This window comes from Castor canadensis, chromosome 3 (genome assembly GCF_047511655.1).
Source record: "Castor canadensis chromosome 3, mCasCan1.hap1v2, whole genome shotgun sequence".
In the NCBI taxonomy this organism is placed as follows: Eukaryota; Metazoa; Chordata; class Mammalia; order Rodentia; family Castoridae; genus Castor; species Castor canadensis.
The window spans coordinates 120,839,170-120,855,583 of record NC_133388.1 but is presented as its reverse complement, the minus strand read 5'-3'; the positions used below and the strand labels follow the sequence as shown (position 1 = coordinate 120,855,583).

The 16,414-nt window shown below is 37.6% G+C and overlaps 1 protein-coding gene across 1 annotated transcript in view; it reads right to left on the bottom strand.

Moving 5' to 3' along the window:
* The window catches only part of Cpa6 (carboxypeptidase A6), a 354,550-nt gene that overhangs the window by 76,379 nt on the left and 261,757 nt on the right, over positions 1–16,414 (bottom strand). Inside the window, exons 3-6 of the mRNA XM_074066936.1 lie at positions 10,040–10,164; positions 4,662–4,776; positions 2,624–2,725; positions 243–347 (exon numbers count right to left, since the gene is read on the bottom strand). Of these exons, the coding sequence (XP_073923037.1) occupies positions 243–347; positions 2,624–2,725; positions 4,662–4,776; positions 10,040–10,164 (447 nt within the window). The remainder of the gene's footprint in view (positions 1–242; positions 348–2,623; positions 2,726–4,661; positions 4,777–10,039; positions 10,165–16,414) is intronic.

The following is a 16,414-nucleotide window of genomic DNA, read 5'->3' as shown; positions in this document are numbered from 1 at the left end:
CAGCTGCTTTCTCTTTAATCAAGGCTGATTATTTCCAACTTCCAAGGGCAGAGGTGAAGATAAACTGAGCCAGGGTTTTGAAGATCTTCATGAACATGAAAACAGCCCACAAAACCAAGGTGTTAATAACATTCAATAAGGTATTGCTGGTTTTTAATTCCCACTTTGCCCCTTAAGCAGAATAAAAACTCATGGAACTATCGATTGATTGAAGTGAACATTGTGCAAAGGGTTTAACTTACTTCTTTTACAAACCACTGACAAAAGGCAGGACCAATCCATTCTCTTGCGTGAATCCCACAGTCTATCCAGACAGCTCTTTTGTAAGCTCGTGATTTTCTTCCCATCTGAAAATAAGAGTACTCATAGTAACCAACTCAGGCTTTTATTTTTGGATTCACTGACCAATATAATTTAATAAGGTCTCAGCATAATTCTTTACTATAGGTTGGTTCATTGGGTAACACATAAAAAAGGTTAAGAATTTCCTATCTACTTTAGCAGTCCAGGCTTGTTTATGCAGAAACAATAAATTTATTGCCCTAATTATAGCCAAAGATCTAGAAAATGCAGAAGAAAAAGGACAATTCCTAAAATAGTGTCACTTCTACATTTTAATAGTGTAGATGACTGTTAAATAAAAAGCTAAGTTTACCCTCTCTCCCTCCTCTTCCTTTTCCTCATCTCAAGGAATCAGAAAGGTTCCTAAGGCATATGACTTAAAGAGTTATATTTTATGAGTGAATAAGGCCAAACTTTATTACACCACAAGATGGAAACAAAATATCTTGATCTGTAGAATCAAGTGGCAAATTTAAAAACAACTATTATATCAACATCACTTCTGACTTGGTTCCTAATCCAGTCATCAACAGGTAGCTTGTCTCATTTTATTCACAAAGGGATCTAGTTTTCACTCATTCATTAAGTTGCTCAATAACACTTTAGGAAATCCTTTTGAACTGAGGGCCTTGTGCTTGCAAAGCAAGTGCTCTGTCACTTGAACCACATCCTCAGCCCTTTTTGCTTCTAGTTGTTTTCAAATAGGGTCTCATACTTTTGCTTGGGCTTGTCTTGTACCATGATCCTACTATCTCTGCCTCCCATGTTGGTGGGATTTTAGGTGTTAGCCACTGAATTTGGCAGGAAATGCTTTTTAATGTCAGTCATTGACCCAGCCCTGGACATTCAGAGATGAAAAGACAAAGAATTTATACGTTAGTAGGGAGGGCAGACAGTAAATAATCAGTCAATCTTTATAATGTGAATATTGGTAAATTACCACAGGAACATGGGGTGTTAAGTCAAATTTTCCTGGGGAGTAAAAGGAGGCTTCTCAGAAGAGGAGCACTTGAGTATTCAAGCCAGACTGGAAGCTTGCCTGGTAGACAAGTTGGAGGAAGGCCCTTCAAGTTTGAGAGAGAATCTGAGAACACCGTATATGAGGAACTGCTTCTGTGGTTTTGAGGAAGGACCATCACATAAAGCTGAACCCAGAAGCAGAGAACACATGAAATCCCTGGATGCTCTGAAAGGGAGAGGAAGCTGTATCCCATATTCCACAGAAGGCTTCTGTGTGTGCATGTTCATGTATGTGCACATATATGCATGCTTGTGTTAGCTCACACCAACAGCAATGTGGACGATGTTTCAGAGAATGAGAGGGTTAAGGATGGGGACTAAAAAAGAAGTTTAATAATGAAGCCACTATTGAAATAGTCCAGGGAGCACACATTGAAAAACAAATTCAGGTAACAGCAATGAGGACAAGAGAAGAAATTGGGATGATCCAAAAGAATTGTCAGCTTTTGGTGGTAAATTTAAAGTGAGTAATTAAAATAAAGAAGAGGAATATAGGATGATACTCATGTTTCTAAACTGGGAGGATAGTGGTGCCATTCAGAGTCTGAAGATGCAGGGGAGAGGGTCAAACAGGCAGTGATGTGTGAATTAAAGCTCCAGAGAGTGGTCTCCACTGGATAGAAAAGTCTGGGATGATTATTGAAACCATGGAGCAGGTGTGCCCATTTAGACAGGGTTTTGTGGGGTGAAAGTAGAGCTGAGGAAGCATACTAAGGACTACCAGAACCTAAAAAAAAGGACAAGGAAAGTCAGTGCACGAGACCTACGGGAATGGAGAATTGATGATGACTTGTCATTCACCTTGAAAAGAGAAATTTTAAAGTTGAGGGTCAAAAAACAGTGAGTCAAAGTTTGAATGGGAGGTGAAGAAGTAAAGACAGTGAGCTAGAGGTAAGTCTTTCTAGACATTTGACTAAGAAGAGATGGAGAGCTGCAAGTCAGTAGCTGGAGGAGAATGCAGGATCAAGGCATAGGCCCAATGCACACCTTCTTCCACATTTATTTAGCTTTACCTTGGTTCATCTTAGACTGCACCAACTCATCAACAACTGAGCAGTTTAAAAACAGAATTCTCTGGAACACCAAATGACAAGTAAATGTGGTTAAAAAAATCTAAGGAAATTATTTTTCTTAAGTTAATGGATGATGTTAAACATGTGACTGCGTGAAAGATCATTTCATTTGCTCCCAATAAATCGAAGTTGAAAAGATAAATGTTGGGTGTACAATTTGTATTTAGTTAACAATTTCTTCTTTTTACCTTTAAAATCAATAGAGATCTTCCCTCATATGATCTGCCAATAGAGAACATCTGAATGAGGCCTGAGTGAGTTTTATTCAGATGATGCATCCAACTCTGAATCTAAAAGCAGATAAATAAAAACCATGTCAGACTCTCGAACATAATGGAGCTTTTAGAGAACAAAAGGTAACAAAAAAAGACAACAGTAGGTCTCAGAATTCTAAGAGCATACATGAAGTAAAAAATGGAAGAAAAAAACCCCCCAATTTTCTATTTTTAATTTTCTTTGAGATACTTAAAATTACATTTTACTTTCTGCCTTTAAAGATAGTAGTTCATGTCTTTATAATGTTTTTTCTTTAAAGAATGCATTCTAGTCCAAGCTATTAATATTTTGATGGCAGTGTTTTACAGAAAATTAATACATATATTCTGGTTTCTTTTGAAAAATCCAAATTTATTTCCATTTCCCACAAATACTTAAGAGAAAAAGAAAAATAAATCAGGTTCATGAGAACTACCCAAACTACTTGAAAGTGTTTCTGAACTCCTATTATGTTGCAGTTTGCCACTAAATGAAGATATTAAGAAAGGGGCAGTAAAGAATGCTACTGAGTCACACGGAAGGGCATACTCTGAATAATTCCTCCAGTGATAGTAATACATTTGCATCGATATGATCACACACACTTATCTGTCATCGGGGAAGTTGGATGAATAAGGTGCTCAGAAAGATGGGTGACATGTCTGACTTAAAAGCCTTGTAAGGAATAAAGAAGTTACATAGAAGTGCCCTATTTTTCTGTGATATGAAAGGACCTGTGCTGAGGAAATATGTAAATATATTTTGGAAAGTATCCATATTTTCTTTTCTTTCCATTTTGATTTAATCTAACAAGCAGGATATATACATGTGTTTATGTATACACACATATATATTCAATATATACATATGTATATGTATGTATATGCATTTTTTTTTGAAATTTGACCTTTTTCTAGTGCACACTAATAGTACTTTGGTGTGTCATTATCTAAAACCTTTCTATTCATTCTAATTTCAAGCTTCTAAAAAGTATGTTGAGACATGAACTATGTGAAAAGAATTTTGAAAGGAAATTTGTCACCAACAGAACCAAAAACACTTGTAATAGTATAATAGGATCTCATTAATTTTGTGTCTGACATTCCTTTGCCCAATTTGGGGGAAACATGTATTCATTTATTTTGTCAACAACTTACCTATTTGGAAGACTCTATTGCCTGTCATTGGGGATATAATGGTGAACAAGAAAGAAGCAGTCTGCCCGCATGGAGGTTGCAGTGTAGGACAGAATGGCATTAGTAAAATGAACATGCAATTATATAAATTAGAACTGGGAAGACTATCATATCCATGTGCTGTGGGGGCAAGTGAGATACTGAGGTTGGTGGGCATAGGGAGTTGATTCAGTCTGGGAGAGTAGAAAGAACTACCATCCTGCTTTAGCTGAAATTTGAAGAATAGAAGTTGTCGTCAGATGAACAATAAAGGATGTGGTGGTAAGGTTGAGGTTGCTGTGAGTTTTCCAGGTAGAATTAACAATAGTGTGGGCAAAGGCCCAGAAGTGCCACTAACGCAACTTGGTCTTTGGGAGGTCTCAGCGTTGCAAGGATGTGGGACAAGTTTCAAAATCTACTATGTCCTCCACCAAAGTATTGCTCTCAAACTTTAGCTAACTCCATGGATTTTTTTAGTTAAGACTTCTACAACCATGATTTTAACACCATTACCTCACTCTTCATTTGTACTTCCCATGTCCTCTGTAGGGATGCATTGGGTAAATCAGGTGAGTTCAAATTATTTTGCTACTTCTAATATAGCACTAAAGGGTTCAGTGGAAGAGATGAATGAGCTGACAGGCATAGGCCAAGTAAAATCTATGTATATTTTTCTCAGAGCTTGTGTCTCTGCTTTATGCTTCTCTCCCAGTCCTCACACCTAAATGACAATGGTGAATTTGTAAAATAAATAAATAAATTTAAAAAAGCAATAAAAGTTCCTTTGACTACACACTTCTTCTAAGGAGTGATAAACTTCATAATTATATTCAGAGAGTGATCTTCTATTTCTCTGGGTTCCCATGGTGCTGTCATTTTCCAGTACTTTCTGAAGATCTTCTATGAGGATCCTGGATTTGAAACAATAGACATGATGAAAAGTACATTGAGATAATGCAAAAGTCAAGCAGTGCTAAAAAATCATGCATAAGGATGAAGAAGTAACATGGAAAAGACACTGTGTTCCATGATATGAAAGGAAAAAGGACTGCCAATACTGACATTTCTTAAAAATAACAAGTGTTGAGAAGATGTTCTTTTTCTGGATATGCAAGCTGTTAAATAAATGGTGTAATGATTTAAAGTGTAAATGTATACGCTGTTGTAGTAGCTATCATTGAGTGAACAGCTACAAACACTGATGATGGCTCTGAATACTTACACCGAATACTTAATAGGCACTGTGCTATGCGTCTTACGTACATTATTTTCATTAATAACCCTATGAGGTAGATGCTATAATAGGGAACCTAAGATTCAAAAGGGTTAAGAATTTGCCAATGTTATTCCACTGGCTAATGCTGAACCTAAATCGGAACTTGAAATGTAAATCCAAATTCCAATCTTGGGACTCCATGTCCAGTGTGATGTAATAAAAGCTAAGCTTTGGCTGCTCCTCTACCCCCTTCCCTGATCCTCTTTCCTTGGACTTCTATCTGTTCACATCCCAGTCTTCACTGAGAGACTGCTCTCATGTCATCACCCAGCACCCCTGACCCATTCCTAGAGAGGATGCCAAGAGATGAAGCTTTTGTTTTAAAAAGGAGTCTGAAGAAATATACCCAGAGTTGGGGAATGCTCTCTTGTTGTTTGACAATACCATCTGAGTTAGGTGCAGGCTTGCCTTCCCAGAACTCGCCAGTCACCACTCACCAGAGTGCCACACACTAACAAGGTGCTTCATTCATTTGCAATATTTAAAGATGTTAAAGAGATCTAGTGACTTTTCTGGGCATGGCAGGTGGCTTTGCTTTTATGCTTTATTTTCCTGAAGAATCTGTTTAAGTGCTACTAGAACAAGGGGTAGCATCTTTAAATGATTTTCAAGGCTGATCTATCTAAACCACTTAATGAAAAAGATTATCTGGAATCACCTGGATAAATGAAGGAAGTAAATTGATTTGGGGTCGTGCTGGGTATAAGATAGTCCTTTTGAAATAACTCACTTGTTATTTATTGAGCACCAATTGCACACACTTAGAAATTGATCATCGATTTATTGTTCTTTTTTGTTCTAATTTTCTACTTTGCAACTGGAAACATTTTAGAAATAAAGACAAGATGAGGTGACACAAAGCATGGTGAATTTTCTTGGGAGCTGTTTGCAGTGGTCCAAAATGTGAATGGAACATTAAGTTGTCAGACTAAACACCAACAGAATTATTATTTTCATTCTTCCCAAAGGTAAGGAGAACTTTACAATACCTCTAAGGCAGGTCTTAAAAGCCAAATGAGCTTTATGTTGACCTCCAAACTTTCATCTGCTAGGAGAGATCCTAACTGGTCAGGAAGGATTATTAGGAATGAGGTGGTCATAACTGTGCATGTAGCCCAGCTACTGCAGGCAACCCTAAGGTATGTTTCTCTCCCAGGACCATTTCTTTGGTTTATTTTTTGTCTATCCCAGTAAACTAAGGGGAAAAATGTAGACAGATTTGTCAAAGCCAGCAATCTATACAAGAATTTGCTCTTGAATGTCCAACTTAAAAGATCTGGAGTTTACTTTGCTACAGAACCTTCACCAAACTAATAGAGGTCTCTGTTCAGTCACTTATACTGCACCCTAATAGAGGCTCTAAGAGGCCAATGTGAAATTAAAAATAATTGTAATAAATATGGCAACCTAGTTCCATTTTTCCTGTCAAGTAGTTGACTGAAAACTAGTAGATTGATAAGAAGGCTGTGAACAAAAGTACCACAATGGTCTCAAATTGTAATATTTGCTAGCTCTTTAATCTGAATATGATTGGTAATATTCTTAAAATAGTGACAAGATTAAACTTTCCATGTGATGTCATTCCCCACTACAAAACTACCTCCCTGAAGCTTCCAGAGTAGGGAAGAGTCCTCAAAAATGAAAATTTCATTGCCAGTTTTTATAGGTATTCATAAAATGACTGAATTTTTTTTAGTGGCAGAATGAGTCATCTCATTGAGACAGGTTGATCACTAGGGACTACACATGCAGGGTCACTTTATCTCTGCTTTAAAGATCACTATGGTGATACATTATGTATAGTTGTACAGAGTAAATGATAATCTTTTGAAAATACCCCAGGCTACAATAATAAAAGTCAATTAAAATGATCTCTACCTACTGTGCCTGCAGAATTTAATTGACTCTTATGTGTTATTATCTTGGGACAAACAAAATGAATAATTCTAAATGATTTTTCCACATGAGAAGACAATTGATTTTAAAATACTCATTTTTGACTCTAGTCTCTGTGACACAAAGTGTATTCTATATCAGTTCCACATGACCTATATTTAATAGGAAAAAATAGAGACTTGTTAAACTAACTGGTGTATTCTTTTCTACTGAACAATAATTAACGGAGCATATGAGTTGTTACTGGGCACCTATAGATATAATTGCCAAGCTCTTTCCTGCTAGGCATTCAGAGAACCCAAGCACGCCTTCAAAATTATAGCAATAATGAAAATGTGAGCAATGTGGACAATAGTTTTATGCACAGCTGTGATTCTGTTCTAGAAGCACAGATAAAAAAGTTTTCGCATCAGTAGTAAGGCTGTATCTTTCTGGCAGAGCAGTATTTGTGTAGGCCAGAGATGTCACTGCCATTTTGCACCTTTTAGCCCACCCTTCCAGGGAGCCTGGGACCCTCACCATGGACCCATGGAGCCATCAGTTCACCATAGGCCTCCCCAGACACCATCGGGGACATGAGGGCCAACTATGACAGTACAACCACAACCTGTTAAAACTAGGGGTAGTTGAGACTAGTCATTTACAATTATGCCTCTCAGCCCTTAGTCTTAGGATTTCCAGTGAAAGGTAAGCCCCTCCTCCTGTCTCATTAGTCCACTACACTGCATTTTCTCTTCCCAGATCCTCCACCAGCCCTCCTTACTCTACCATTCCCCTTTCCCTGAAACTACTGGAGCCCCGCTTCCATTGCAAACAACCTTCCTACGTTCTCCAGACTCTTCAGAGAACTCTCCCTTTTCATTATCCTTGCCCCATCAGAAATTTTATTCTTAAGGACATGCTTTCTTTTCTGGCTTTTTACTCCTGTACAACTTTCCTGCTTACCATGGGGTCAAAAGAGAGGGGTCAGCCTTCTCTTGACCTGAATCTCTGCTTCTCCATTCATCTTCTAATTCTAGGAAAATCTCATCCTCCCCTCAGCATCATACCACGCCTTGTTGCTTTTCCCTCTGACTCTTGGCTTTGCCCTTCACCCCAGTCATGCTGTCAGTCAATTTGTGACTGCCATGGTCATTCTTTGATGATTTAACCCTTCCACACTTGACTGCAATGATCTCCACACAGAATTCTACTTCAACCATCTCCTTCTTGGCTAGCCCTTGGATCTACCCTAGAATTTGTAACATTCAGCAGCCTACCTTTTTTTAAAATAAAAACTTCTTCTGTTCTCATTTGTTGCCACCAGTCATACTATACTTGTTTTCAATATGAAGACTTTCATACCTTCCTTAGTTCTTCCATTTTGTCCCATAATTTCTCTTACACTGTCTTCCCTCCAGATTAGAACCCACAGATGAATACTCAATCAGGTATCTCCTGGAGAACTCCAACTTCCTTGCCACTTTGACCTTTCTGTGTTACTATCCTATGAAACTTTGTATCATATATATTCTTATCATATGAAAGATCAGTGCTAATATTCTCTTCTCAGCAGCAGCTAGTTTTATTGGTTCTTACTTCAGTTTTTCTCTTGGCAGCATTCTTCAAAACATGTTTCTTTGCTTTTGGTAGAAAGTTTTGCTTCATACTTCATCTAGAAAATCATCAGCTAAAATCTCCTTCAATCAAGGACTCTCCTCTCTCCTTAAGTAGACTCACACTTACTTCTTCAGTCTTAGAGGACAAGGTCCTTCCCACTATTCACACCCACCCTTCCACTTGTGCATTCTCTCTGCATCGTCATCACCTTCCATCACTGCCAACATTTTCTCCTACTTGCACAAACCCCAAATCTTTTGACCAGTTATTGATACTGTACCTCTTTGTGGTCACTTCTTATCCTCTCTTCTATCTTTCTAACTGCTAAGAGTGGAGTTTGCTCTGCTTTTCCAGATCTCACCTTTGATTCACTTTTCTGTCTTCTCCTGTTAACAACTGAATCTCACCATTAGTGGTAGGAAGGCGATCTCTTATCGCCATATCCAAAGGAGATCACTCAGACCCCTTCTTACTGGTGTCACTGTAGCACTTGGCACCATGAACCATTCCCTCTCTGAAGTCTCTCTCTTTCTTTGACTCCTGTGACTCTTCCATTTTCTGCATTCTTCCTGTTTTAACCATTCCCTTTAAACACCCTTAGAATGTCAAACTCTGTTCAAAGCTGTCTTCTTAATCAGCTTTTCCAAGCTAGAAAACTTGGAGTCATTCTTTGACTTCTCCCTTTCCAGCTACCATTCAACCAAATGGAGAGTTCAGGAGGTTTTATCTCTGAGATTTTTTTTTTTGAATGTTCACTGACTATATTACTCTGATCTAACTCAGGGCCTTACCACTTCTTGCCTATACTACTCTTTTTACCCCTCCACCTGACAGACAACTGGCTCCTTTGCTTATATCTTCCACAGGTACAGGACCACTCATAAAAGAAGGTCCAGGCTTCTCCCCTGGAAGTAGGACTCTACAATCTTCCACCCCTCCTAACAATCAGCATCTTTCTTTCTTTGTGCTCTGTGCTTTGTGCACTGTGACACTGCACTGATGTGCTGCTTCTCCTTTTGTTTGTGTTGTCCTTTCTGCCTGCCACATCCCAAGTCTCATCCTTAACCTACCTGACATGGCTACCACAGAAAGCCTTTTCCTCCCCTGCGCTTCCTTTGACCCTCTCTGCATTGTCAGGCTGCTCTCCTTTCTTCACACAGAAACAAATTCCATGTTGACACTGACTGCTTAGTGGTTACAGTGAAAGGACATGACCACGTGATTGCTCCTGTTCTGTATTAGACAAATAAGCTCATTACAGGGGAATATATTCACATCAGTCTTCTCAAAATGAAAAGTTATCTAAAACACTATGTAAACACTTGATAAGTAGTGTGAGCATAGCAATCATTCAATTCAATTTAATACAAATGAATTTTGTAGCATGTGAAAGGAATGCTTACTTGTACTGGATGTTGGCTTCTTGGAAGAAGGTCAACAGGACTTGGGAAGCATTTCGGGGAATATGGACATCAGTAACTGTTCCCTCTGATATGTAGGAGATACTGCTGGGCTGCCACAGGTCCACCTGTAGTGCAGGAACCAACCTATAATTCATATTCAATGTAGTGGGGAAAAATCCATGTCACAATGTCAAACACATTATCTTGTTTTAATACAGAAATAACCAAACACATTTTGGGGGATAGACTCAATGCCTAAATTGTAAGAACAGACCTCCCATTTTCACTTTTATAAATGTCACAATGTAATATCAGTATATCAATATGATAATAAAAATTAAAAAAAAACCTATTTAATCTTGAATTTGGACTCTAAACTTTATCATATTAATATAGAATTTGATCTGAATTTTGAAATAATAGTTTGAAGACCAATACATTAAAATCACAAGACAAAATGAAATAAAATAGTATAAAATGTAACTTGTATTATTTTTAAAGTATTTATTGTGCAACTTTGATATTGTTTTAAACTTACTGTGCCAATTTCTAAATTACCATAAGAAAGATATAAATTATCCTTCATCTTTCTGCACAAATAAGTTATGGTGTTTTTACAGCATTTGGTAACTCTTTTTTTTCTTTTGCCATGCTGGGGATTGAAACCAGGGTTTCACGCATGTTAGGCAAGTGCTTTACCACTGAACTACACCACCAGTTCAATGTTAGGGGACTTTAAGTAGAACATTCTCCAGGTGCTCGACTTCATTTGTCATGGAATCCTCCCTTCTCAGGAAGACATACATAAGCTCCATGAAGCAAACGGTTTGCGCATTTAGTTCCTTACTGGAAAGTACCTTGTGCACATTAGCATCTCAATCATTTTTTGTAGGAGTGTAGCACTCCCCTCAAGTAGTAAGTTGATACACATTCACTACATGTTCAATACTTTTCAGGGAAGCAGGAGTCACATCTGTCTTCCTTACTTTTGTGATCCTAGTCCCTTGACCAATGTTTGCGCTTGGTAGTAGCTCTGGATTCATCAAAAGAATAACAACTCATCTGGGAGGGAGACAGTCTCATCTTTTGTGAGAACCTAGAACCACATTTCCATAGTTTACCTTTATAGTTCTGTCTCTGTCTTCTCTTGTCTGCTTTAAGCCTCTCTCTTCCTGCAGTTTGGTTGTTGGTCCTGCTAAGCCCTTGTTTAATAGGTTTAGTTACTTTATCTCCACTTCTGTCAATGCTGGTAGTCTGAGGGAACTCTAAAAGGCCAAAAATACTTTGTGTTTCAAGGAAGTAAAAGTCTAATGGCATAATTTAATCTGGAACAGGGCAGACAGGCTTTATTTTGAGGACAAAGAGACTACCTGTTTTCTTTCAAGCAGCTGACTCCTTCACCAACTTGCAAGGGCAAATCTGACTCGGCTAACAAGCCCATCTACAGTCACAGGAAGACAGAAGCGTGGGGCTGGGAGGGATGTGGGGAGGTCATTCGATCCGTCTGTCAGCCCTTGGGCGAGGACATAGCTAGGACTGACTGCCCCAAACTGTCCTCAATAGCAACGTCCAAACCAATCTCTTAAGTCTTCAAAAGGAGGAGGGAGAGTTGAGAACATCTTGATTTAATTCACATCCACATTTAACAAGATTGTCAGACATTTTTCTTAATCCTTTACAGGGAGGCACAGTTTCATTATTCTTCCATTCTTCAGTGAGGAGTATCTGGTTTCTTGCATTTGTGAAATAAAACATGTTGGCTCACAGGTCTTGTATGTTAGATTTTGTAATCCTTTAATTATCCTTGACAGTTGGCTGTCAATGAATACAAGGAAACTGTGCTGTGTTTAGGGAGTAGAAAGCTGCAGGTACCTATAATAATATGAATTACCACTCTGGACACAAGTCTCTAGGTGCTATTTTCTGGGGTACATGATAAAATCAGGATCCTTCTCTCACAAAAAAGAGTATCTTTCCAGAGGAGAGTCCCAGGAAAGTAATATACCCTAGAGTAAGACCTGGAGAAGGCTAACACTAGAAAACTAACATTACTATACATGGTGGTGCACACCTGTAATCCCAGCACTTGAGAGGCTGAGGCAGGAGGATTGCAAGTTTGAGGCCAACCCAGGATATATAGTGAGAACCTATCTCAAACAAACAAACAAATGATAAAATCCTAATATTAGCAGAAAGCAGAAAGTAGTTGGCTTAAAGGACAACCATCAAAAGATAATTTGCGAAAACAGGAATTCAAGGTCTGGCAGCATTGGCTATGTAAATTTTGGGGAAGTTTTTAAAAACATATCTGAGCCTTGTCTTTCCCATCTGTACTGTGAAGGTTTTAAAGACCTACCCACATTCTCTTTTAGAGGATTAATTGGAGTAATGGAGGTAAAGCACATAGCAGCTATTGGCAATTAATTAGAGCTCAAAAGATATTTAAGGACAGCATTATCTTGATCGTCAGCCAAGGACAGATCAAAGAAAGAGAAAATTATAGACCAATATCCATGATGAATGTAGATGTAAAAATGTTCAACAAGACATTAGCAAAGTGAATCCAGTAGCACATCAAAAAAATCATTCACCATGATCAAATTAGATTTATTCCAGGATGTAAAGATGATTAAACATATGCAAATCAACAAACAATACATCACACTAACAGAATGAAGGATAAAAACTATACAATCATCTCAATAGGTGGCAAGAAAGCTTTTGATAAAATCCAACATTGCTCCATGATAAAAACTCTGAATAAATTAGATACAGAAGGATTATACCTCAACGTAATAAAGGCTATCTATGACAAACCCACAGCCAACATCATACTGAATGGGGAAAATCTGAAAGGATTTCTTCTAAGATCTGAAACAAGACTAGGGTGTCCATGCTCATCATTCTTATCTAGACATACTAGAAGTCATAGCCAGAGCAAGTAGGAGGATAAAAAAGCAAAAAGTACACAGATAAGAAAGGACGAAGTCAGATTATCCTTATTTGTAAAAGATATGATTCCATATACAGAAAAACCTAAAGACTCCACAAAAAACTAACTCATAAATGAATTCAATAAAGTTGCAGGATACAAAACCAATATGCAAAAATCAGTAGCATTTTTACATACCATTAACAAACTTTCTGAGAAAGAATTGAAGGGAATCCCATTCACAGTAGTTAACAAAAATTAAGAAAAGCATAGGAATAAATTTAATCAAAGAAGCAAAAGACCTCCACAATGAAAATTATAAAATACTGATGAAAGAAATTGAAGAGCACACAAAAGAACTCTGTTCATGGCTAGAAGAATTAATATTGTTAAAATGTCCAAAGCAATTTATGGATTCAATGTAATCCCTGTCAAAATAGCAATGATATTTCTCATAGACCTAGAAAAAGCAATCCCAAATTCCTACTGAAGCCCAAAAGGCCATGAATAGCCAAAGCATTCATTAACAAAATGAACAAAGTTGTAAGTGTCACAATATCTGATTTCAAGACATACTACAGAGCCACAGTAGCCAAAACAGCTCTGGTACTGACATAAAAACAGATACACAAACCAGTGGAACAGAATAGAGATCTCCAATATAAACCTAACATTAATAGCCAACTGATTTTGACAACAGTGCCAAAAACATACACTGGAGCAAGGACAGATCCTAAATAAATGGTGCTGGGAAAACTGGATATCCATATGCAAAAGACTGAAATTTGACTCTTGTCTCTCACCCTACATGAAAATTAACTCAAAATGGATCAAAGACCCAACTGTAAGACCTGAAACTTTGAGACTACTACTGAATCATAGGGGAAACACTACAGATGTCAGTATAGGCCATGATTTCTTGGAAGTGACACTGCAAACAGAGAAAACAAAAGCAAAAATAGTCGAATGGGATTATATCAAACTAAGAAGCTTAGGCAAAGTGAAGAGACAGACTAAAGAATGAGAGAAAATATATGCCAATTATTTATCTGACAAAGGATTATTATCCTGAATGTGTAAGAAACTCATAACAATAAAAAAGTAATCCAATTAAAAAAATGGGCAAATGATCTGAATAGACACTTCTTAAAGGAAAAAACACAAATGGCCAACAAGTAATTCATGTCCAAAGGAAATGAAATCAACATGCCAAAGGGATACCTGCACCCCTATGTTAACTGCAGCATTATTTACAACAGCTAAGATAGGAAACCAACATTGGCACCTATAAACTGATGAATGGGTAAATTGTAAGCATACAGAATGGAATATTATTCATTCAAGTATTATTACATTCAAAGAAGAATGAAATCTTGTCATTTTCAGAAAAATGAATGGAACGAGAGGATATTATATTAAGTGAAATAAACTAGACAAAAGGATAAGTACCACATTTTCTCTGTCATTTGTAGAAGTTAAAAGAAAGTTCAACCCAAATATAGAATAGTGATTCCTAGAGACTGTGAAGGTGGTAGTGGGAGAGTGGATAAAGGGAGATTGGGCAGTGAGTACCAAAACAGTTACATAGAAGGAGTAAGTTGTAGTGTTCCACAGCACAGTGGGGTGACTATAATTCACAGCAATCTACTATATACTTTATGAAGATGTAGAACGGCAGAGCTCAAAGTCTTCAAACATAAAGAAATGATAAGGAGAGGAAATGCTAATTACTCTGATTTCATCAGTGCATGCTGTATGCATGTGTGCAATATCACACTAACCCCACTATTCTGTGCAATTGATACATATTAATCAAATAGTAAAGTAAACAATAGCTATTTGTCATTGCTTTTTAAAAAATGTATGAAAAGAAAAGATGAAAGTTGTAAAGATAAAGTTCTACTGTGTGTATTTCAGACGTTGGACATGATCAGATTGCCCCCTTATTTGGGGACATTCAAATGTACAGAAGGCTGTAAGGGTGTGGGGCAGAAAGCAAAAATCATAAAACAAGAATACAAACCAAGCAGGACTATTTCTTAGCACAAAGTCAGGTAGCTGAATGTAAAGTCACTGTAGTGGCCGTCAGTACGTCAGTATCCTGGGCTCTGGAGTCTGACCCCATGGATCAAATTCCTATGGAACAATAGGATTTGGAACAATTCCCTCACCTCTCTGGCCCCCACTTTCTTCAATGGTAAAATGCAGGTGATAATTACATCCTTCCTGTTGATCAGTATTTAATGGTAGTGGTTGCTGTTGTTTTGGTTGTTACGGAAGTTAGAGAGATGATAGAAAATGCAGTGATGATGAGGATGAATTCTAGAGCCAGACAGCATGGGTTTGAGTCCTACTTGGGCCACTTACTAATTGTGTGACTTTTGGGCAATCTACTTTAGCTCTCTGTGCTTCAGTTCTTCACTTTTAAAATGAGATCATGAATAGCATATTTTTATAGGCTTCAATGAATCAAAACATATAAAGTGCTTAGAACAGTGCCTGGTGACTTGGGGCATACATTAAATGACAATGATTCAAAATCAAAAAATTTATTTGAAATTAAAAAAATAATAACTCAGTGTGGTACTAATTTCATGGCTCTTTGGATCTTTGGGCTGTGCTTGCTTCTTTGCCTGGTCTGCCTCCAAGAACCACCCACCTCTCTTAGGGCTAGGGCTGATTGCACACCTGGCCCAGGTGTAATGGGGCTCTCAATATCCTAGCAGCCCCAGAGGAGTCCTGTGTGGGAAGATATTTGAAGCATCCCTTCAATTTGTGACAGATGGCCTGCCTCCCAACTACCTGAAACAATACAGAGTCATGGAACCAGACCATTCTATTCTATATTTACTCTTATTTTTTTTGTTGCCTTGGAAAAGTGTTAGTTATTCTTAGGTGTCACACAAAAGGTTTCTAAGTAAGAAAACATATCACATTTGTAGTTGACTAGTGCTTAGTTAATTTAAGCAATCATATTAATTCAACATTTGGAAACACAAAATCTTAATACATCAAACAGAATCTTGCTTATTTACTCTTAAATTTGTCTTTTTGGTCTGGATTATTTTACCTTTCTTGAATCTTCTTTTAGAATCTTTGTCTATTACCTGTTGTGAAGCTTCTCTGCCTGCTAAGTTTAAATCAAGCACTTTTTGTTCTCTGGTTTCATAAAATTATGAAGCTGGATGTGGTGGTGCACACCTATACTGGGAGACTGAGGCAGAAGGACTGTGAATTGTAGGCTAGGCTAGTGTGAGCTATACAGCAAGTCTCTCTCCTCTCTCTCTCTCTCTCTCTCTTTCTCTCATAGGGATGCACAGCTACACACAGAATTGCTTCTTTTACAGTCTACAACTTTAAATTATATCCCCTTTGCATGATTCTTATATTAATTTCACAGGGCTGTGTAAGTAAGTCACAGCAAACTTGTTGGTTTTAAACAA